At 50.9% G+C, this 7,710-nt stretch overlaps 1 protein-coding gene across 1 annotated transcript; it reads right to left on the bottom strand.

The window, feature by feature from the left end:
• On the bottom strand, positions 1–6,628 carry POMC (proopiomelanocortin). Its single transcript, NM_213858.1, is given in 3 exon segments — positions 1–831; positions 3,001–3,152; positions 6,571–6,628. Coding segments are annotated over 2 exon segments (804 nt in total). The 5' UTR covers positions 3,133–3,152; positions 6,571–6,628; the 3' UTR covers positions 1–159.
• Between the last annotated feature and the right edge of the window lie 1,082 nt (positions 6,629–7,710).

Genomic DNA, 7,710 nt, shown 5'->3' with positions numbered 1-7,710 from the left:
AAACTTGAAAGGTTTTATTTCCTAACTACAGGTAAGAGGCGGGATATCTGGCGCCCACACAGCCTGAGCGTACCCGGGCTGGAGGCGGCAGGAGGGCAGGCAAGGAGAGGGGGCTTTGGGGTCGGCTTCCGGGGTGAGAGGCGCCTGCCCCCTGAGCCCTCACTGGCCCTTCTTGTGGGCGTTCTTGACGATGGCGTTTTTGAACAGCGTGACCAGGGGCGTCTGGCTCTTCTCGGAGGTCATGAAGCCGCCGTAGCGCTTGTCCTTGGGCGGGCTGCCCCAGCGGAAGTGCTCCATCTTATAGGGCCCTTCGTCCTTCTTCTCGGCCGCCTCGGCCTCGGCCACCAGCCCGTACTCCAGCTCGGCCCGGGCGGCCGCGCCCTCGGCCGGGGCCTCGGGGTCCCGTGCCGGCTCGGGGGGCGCCCCGGCCAGCTCCCTCCTGAACTCGAGGGGGAAGGCCTCGGCCAACTCGTCCTCGGCGCCGTTGGGATACACCTTCACCGGGCGCCGCTTCTTGCCCACGGGCTTGCCCCAGCGGAAGTGCTCCATGGAGTAGGAGCGCTTGTCCTGGCGCGGGCCCGGCGCGACGCCATCTCCGCGGGGCCCGGGGCCTTCGCCCGCCGCCACCTCCTCCTCCTCGCGCTTCTGGCCCGCGCCGCCGCCACCGCCACCGCCGCCGCTGCTGCTGCCATTCCGGCGGCCGAAGCGGTCCCAGCGGAAGTGGCCCATGACGTACTTCCGGGGGTTCTCGGTCAGCGGTTGCGCGTCGCCGTTGCCGGGAAACACGGGCGTCTCCGCAGAGAGATCTGGTTTGCAGGCCCGGATGCACGCCTGCGGGAGAGCGGTGGGCAAATCAGGACCCGGCGCCCCACTGCCCTCTCCTTCCGTCCCTTCAGCACGCGCGGGTGCGAGATCGGCTCCCAGCCCCAGGACGTCTGCCTGCCCCCGCCTCTGGGCACCCACAGACGTCTGAGTCTCGACTTGAGCACAGCCTCTTTTGTCTCCTGGACGCCGGTACCTCTGCCTGGCAGCTCCGACAAAATCCCCGGCCCGCTCGGTGTTTTACTTTTCCTGTAGCTTTTATGGGCAGGATCAGCGTCTTAAACATTATATATCAGATATCTAGGAATTCATTAATAAATGGCAGGTGGGTGGTAGTTGTTGGCACTTAGTGGATACTGAATAAATAAACATGATTCATTCGAGTCTGGGAAGGCCATTGGGTTGAAATTCAGGGGAGAATCATCCCTGGTGGGAGAAGCAGAAGTCTGGCTTCTAGGGCTGTATTTTCAGTAACGCCTCAAAGTTACCCCGGGGGGTCTGCAAACCTACCTCGTGCCCTACCTGAGCCATCTCCCTCCAAACCTGCCCGCACCTGTCTGGCACTTTCTCTGGTTCTTTCAAGTTTTCTCAGCTAATTCTGTACTTTGCCCAACCAGTGACCTTTGGGAGGAGGTGGCTCCCTTCCCTGTCACCTCCTTCTGACTGGAGGAAAAGGTGGGAAGTCAGGATAATTTCCAGTGCAGAGGTCGTGGAGCCTGTGTCTCTGCTCCCTGTTAGTAGACATCTCAACTCTGGTACATCTTTGCTCAGGAAAACGACCTCTAGGCTATAGCCTTTTCAGTTACTCAGGACAACTAGGGAGGAAACAGAAGGATCCCACCCAGTGTTGAGCTGGGAATTTCATAGTCAAGGGTTTGAGAATTGTAACACTGCAGAATATTAACAGTGGAAAACAAAAATTATCTCATACGTCTCTCCCCTGGACACATAAGGAAACAGGAGGCTCAGAGAGGAGAAAGGAACTTGGCAAGGTTCCATAGCCCATTGGTGGCAGAAGTGGGACTAGAACCCAAGGACTCTGACCATGACCAGTGCTCCTTCCCTGGTGAGCCCTCAACAGGAGAGGCTGTGCAATGGGTGTCTCCAATCAAGAGTCTCTTGGGTCTCTCTGAACTAGAGCTCACAAAATTATCTGGGTTCTTTGTTTCTATTTTATACTCCATATGCAACCTGCTTTGTTTTTGAAAAGTCTCTCTCTTCACTTAAACTCAGCTTCTGTACTGACAAAATACACAGAATGTCGTGATGAGCATCCCATGCTCACCAGGCAGGTGAGAACTTGGTCACAAACACAGCATATCTTTTAGCCTTGACTTGGTATTATTTCTCATTTATGCCTTCCAATACAAACACACACATACACTGTGGTGACCTGGAGGGAGTTCCAGGCTGGCATAAAGGGCCTCTATATGTTTCTGAAAAGGCTGAGGAGGTCAGCCCTCCATCAGAAGCATGGGACATTCGGCTCCAGTTAGAAGAAAATGGCACCCAGGCTTTTTCTTCTCCTTCTAGAGATGGTTTGTTGTACTATGTAGCCGGCTTTGTAACTGATAGTAGATAAAGAGGGATGAAAAATGGAATGAAAATGGCAAGTGATAGGAGGTTATTAAAAAGGGATAATTTGGGGGGTTAAAATATTGAAAATGTAGAATCAGTTGGAGCAATTATTGTTGTTAGTATTATTTATTTTAATGGCACTATCTCTACGTAGCTTAAATGGAGTGGGTCTCTATAAGAAGATAGGGCAGGAAGTAAAGATAAGCAGAAACTGGGGACTAGACCTATCTCCCTTCCCCATTCACCTTTCTCTTTCTTTTTCTTTTTTTGTCTTTTTAGGGCCACACCCGAGGCATATGGAGGGTCCCAGGCTAGGGATCGAATTGAAGCTATAGCTGCCAGCCTGTGCCACAACCACCGCAACGCGGGGATCCAAGCCACATCTTCGACCTACACCACAGCTCACGGCAACGCCGGATCCTTAACCCACTGAGTGAGGCCAGGGATTGAACCTGAAATCTCATGGTTCCTAGTCAAATTCGTTTCCACTGCACCATGACGGGAACTCCCCATTCACCTTTCTTTGTGCTGTCCCAGCCCCAGCCCCAGTCCCAGTCCCATCTGATACCCAAACCAAGATGGCAGCCATGGCCCACATACCAGCAAGTTACTTTCCGTGGAGAGGTCCTGACACTGGCTGCTTTCCAGGCACCAGCCACGCACTTCCATGGAGGCCTGAAGCAGCAAGGCCAGCAGCAGGGCCCCCGAGCGACTGCTGCACAATCTCGGCATCTTCCAGGCAGGCTGAGGCTCTGCAGAGGCAAACAAGATTAGTGGGACCCCTGCAAGGAGCAGAACAATGTTGGCCACTGATCAGGAAGGACTGCGAGCCAACATTAACAATACACTACCTCTGGAGCTCAAGGGTTTTTGAGGACAGGAGCTGCCCAAGGAGCAGGTTGGTGTGCAGGGTGGTCGTGTGAGTTGTGGCGGAGATGAGAACAGTGGGACCTGGGTGAACTAGGCAAAATTTCCCCTTTACCTCCTATTGAAAATCAGACTCCAAAGGCTATTAGGGCTGGAAGCTATTTTCGGGGTTATTTGGCCTGGCCTCTTATTTGAGAGATGAGGAAACTGAGGTCCAGAGAGAGACAATGTATGACTTGGGGGTTCATGATGAGGCAAGGCTAAGGTTCTGTTTCCAGCACCAAGCTTTTCTATTTCACCATCTTCTGGAAGCTAGAGTTCTGTCGCTCCAGGTCCAAAGATTAATTTGGGAAAGACAAAGAATTCTGAAACTCCTGCTCAAAATGGTCTACTCCTCCTCTGCCAGGATTCTATCATTGCTCAGAAACCCCATTTCCCATGAATAGGAAGTTTGCAAAAGAGCAAAGCCTCTGGCCAATGTAGCCAAAACCCAAGCCAATCCAATTGAATGTCCTAGACACCGATCACTCAGGGGATCACTATTTCTCAGACCCTGTATCCTTGAAGAGATTTCTTTTTAAAAGAGACCCCCTTCTTTTAAAATCAGCTCATCTCTTGAACATATTACATGTCACACCTCCTCTTGTTCTCGGAGTCTCTCAAATGTAGTCTGAAACGGTGGACTTGAAGATGCTGTAGATGTGAAAGGGAACATGATGGCGGCTCAGAGCAGAAGGGAACTACCTTCCACTGTAACCCCTACAAAGACAATTTCTCAGAGGAGTCAGGAAGTACCTCTGGGCAGAGGCTGAACTCAAGAGGTCAGGATGCAATGAAGAGGGGAGAATTGATGCTTCCCTTTGCCCCTGTGCCCAACGCTTTCCCTAGCCTTCTAGCTCTCACACTGACATGTCCCACCTCACAAAGTTCACCCCTCTGAAATGACCTGGAGTTCTGTTGTTATCTTAGAACAACCCCAAAATCATTTTGGATTTCAGAAGATTCTTCCACCAGCTGTTAGGAAGAAACTAATTAGATAAGAAAAGTGATTCACAGTCAGTTAGGGATGATGTATTGTCCCTCCTGATTCATAATAGCTGCCTAAAGAAATCTCATCTTTGGGGAGGCATGGGCCAAATATTTTTTACAGGGGTGGCTTTGGAAGTGAAAGTTCTCCCTGGCTCTCATTGCCTATTTCTGGAAGCCACTCCCTTCTCTCTGTCCCACCCCACTCCTTTCCCCAAACGCTGAGCCAGAAGGGCTCCCTTCTGAATGGTTGCCAAGTGCTGCCTGAGTGTTTTCGGAGCAGCCATTAGATGGTGCTGGCAGCCAGTGAGCCAGTCCCTTAGCATCTCAGGCTGATGGGCAACTGGGAGAACATTGGTCAACCTTGGTGTCCAGTTGTGACCAGGGACAGTCTGCTCCTGTTGTAGATTTTTGGTGTCCCGGTTCGAGTACTGAACTTTGTGGACAAAGCAATTTGGATTAAAGCTCTGAGAACATGCAGCAAATTTCAGTCAGTAAAAAATGCTCAGATTTACAAGCAAAGCAGATAAATGGTAGTTTTATATATCACTATGGGCAAGTGCAAAATAATGTATTGGTAGAGAAAGTAGGAAAATCATACAGGTTGGACAGTCCCCTCAACTATATTTCATTTCTCAGAGCACTGGCCATTCTGGAATGATTTCCATTTTCTAAGAAAGCTACCTCGTGATTTCAGGCCTTCCCAAAAAGCCCCAGAGCCCCGCTGGCTATGACATTCTCACTACTCCCCTGAGAGGTAGAGGATCCTGCAGCCTCCTTCTAAAAAGTTAGATAGCTTCCTGAAAGCATTTTGTATTCTTTCTGCTTATGTGCATTTTCTATTTTTTCTACAATAACCAAATATGACCTTGTGTCATTTTTTTAAAGCAATAAATTAGTGTGGAGATGGCAAATTACTTTTGTAGATAGGTAGCATCCAATAATTGAAAGCTTGGAAAAATAACTAGAAATTTGTATTTTGCTCATCTTAACATTAACTTTAAAATAGAACTATACTTATAAGAACTTTGTATGTGTTGATGAATTCTCTCTGAGCCAAAAACCTTTTGTTTGTTACTCTAAAATTGCACATGGCCCATGCCCTTCTATAGAGATTAAGAAGCGCAAACAAATGATCTACACAGAGAACTCTATTCGATATTCTGTAATAAACTATGTAAGGAAAGAATCTGAAAAAGAATGAATATATGTATGTGTATAACTGAATCACTTTTCCCTACACCTGAAACTAACACAACACCGTAAAGCAACTATACTCCGATTTAAAAGGAAAAAAAAAAAAAAGATTAGAGGAGCCGAGGTGTAGAGTTTTGTCCTTGTACCACGATACACATGCATCAAGCCCTAAAACAAAATGTCAAAGGAACATTAAGTCATTAAACAGGCTACAATCTGTCTGTATCTTAACAATGGACCAAACAAATGCACACATTCGTTTCCCTTGGCTCCTTCCAGTTATTCTGTGAGAATCACCATCTCCCTGTTTATACACGAAGAATTTGGGGGATCCAGATACCCTGCAGACTCTTTCTCCCTCGCTGGGAACCCACCTGGCCTGAGCCTCCTTCTGTTCCTATTGCCACTTCTGCCCTGCAATCTGAGATCTGCGGGGTAGAAGGTCCACTCTGCAGTCCTATTGCGGGCAGAGATGGGGTGGTTCAGGACCGTGGACAGTTCCCATCTTCGCCACCTCTTTTTAACACCAACTGGTCTTGTAGAGACCTTGTCAGTATCATAGCGCAGCCATCTCAGGTGCACTAAAGTAGGCAGGGAAAGGAGGATTCAGAGATCTGAATCCAAAAAGTCTGGACTGCAAGGAGTCTATTGTGACTTTTAGTCTAGTCTCTTCTGCCCCCATCGCCAATGTTAATTTACTCTAGAGGATAGGATATATTTTCAGTGACATCTACCCAGAAGAAGACCTGAAAGACTAGGTCTCCCAAGATCTCCTCAGAATGCAGTAGGAATCTCAAGGGTCCAAGCAGCTCCCCTCCCGGGAGGAGACGCAGCCCCGGCTCCTGGAAGGCACCACTGTCAGCCTTGCAGCTGCTCTCCCACCGTCCAGAAGCTGGCTCTCGCATCTCCGCTGCCAGCAGCTTCCCACACCGCACCCAGGACAGAAACTTTTCAAAGAACTCAGGATCGCGGCGAGCCAAAGGCGCCTCTAGTCTGAGATCGAAGCTGGGCGAAAGCATCCGGAGGGCCAGGGTAGAGGGTCCGGGGAGAGGAGCAGATGCCGCGCCGCTGCGCCCTTACCTGTCGCGGGGAGGCTGCTCTCGGGGCGACTCCCGCTGCGCCGAGGCAGGAAACTCGGCGGTCTCTTGGTCACTCTTCTTCCCCTCTTTCTCTTCCCTCTCGCTGCCTTGTCCCGCTGTCTCTGCTCGGTCCTTATATACTTGCGGGGCTCCACCAGGTGGGCGCTGGAAGTGATTGAACTTCCCGGCAGCGGCCGCGTAACAGGCAACTCCCCCATCCATAGGAAGGGGGGCCGTGGGACGCAGGAGGGGGGGTTCCAGGTAGGGGCTAAGCGCCAGAGCAGAAGTGCCCGGAAAGGGGGCTGGATCTCTGCTCCCGGAGGCTGGAATTAACACTGTTCTGCTGAAGGGCACACCTGGCAGCCTTCAGGAAAGAACTTAATTAAGGATGGTTTGGGTCTCCAGGTAGGACAAATGGGAGGCTTAGCACCCCAGTGTGGGGCAGGCCTAGGGAGCTTGCTGAGGTCGTTGAAGAGAGGCTGAAGTTACCTGTGTCCACAACGTGCTTGAGCTGGCATCTACCTCCTTCTCATTTGGTGGTAAATCAAGAACTAAGAAAGAACACCTGCAATGCCTCAGATTTCCCCCCAACGTTAGGAACCTGTGATGTGAAAATGTCAGGAAAATGTCATAATCCCTCTGTTACAGATTGAGCCCCCCCCCCAACCCCACCCCGCAACCCTGGCTCCTGGAGAAGGTCGGGAGTTGCTCACCTGAAGCCAGGTCAGGTTGCCTTCTTGGGGTGTGAAAGCCAGTTGCACTGCCCGGCTGGGGCCTCCTCTGCAAGGGCCAAGTCCAGGCAGGCTCCTTCCTGTGCCCTAAACCCTAAGGAAGAAATACGGCTAACCCTAGCATGGGGGAAGGAGGGAATTCTCTGTGAAAAGCAGCTGAAGTACCTTCCCTTTGGCCTCTGATCCCTTCCTGTGCCAAAGAGCTGGCAGAGTGGTCTGAGGACTCTCCGTCTTCCCCAGATCTGGTCTTGGCATTCTAGCTTGGCTCCAGCCCCAATTGTCAGGCCAGGGTGAAAAGAATGCTCTCCAACACTCAATGGAAGAGTCTCAGCCTGGAGAAAAGAAGCCAAAGCAAATTGTGAGGGATGAGGGGTAGGGGTGGGAGGGAGTTTGGGAACGAAACTGGACTT

Source organism: Sus scrofa, chromosome 3 (assembly GCF_054392235.1).
Source record: "Sus scrofa isolate SSC_HxYL_T2T_F1_AM1 chromosome 3, Sscrofa_HxYL_maternal_Yorkshire_Landrace_v2.0, whole genome shotgun sequence".
NCBI lineage: Eukaryota > Metazoa > Chordata > Mammalia > Artiodactyla > Suidae > Sus > Sus scrofa.
This window is presented reverse-complemented; position numbering and strand designations above follow the sequence as displayed.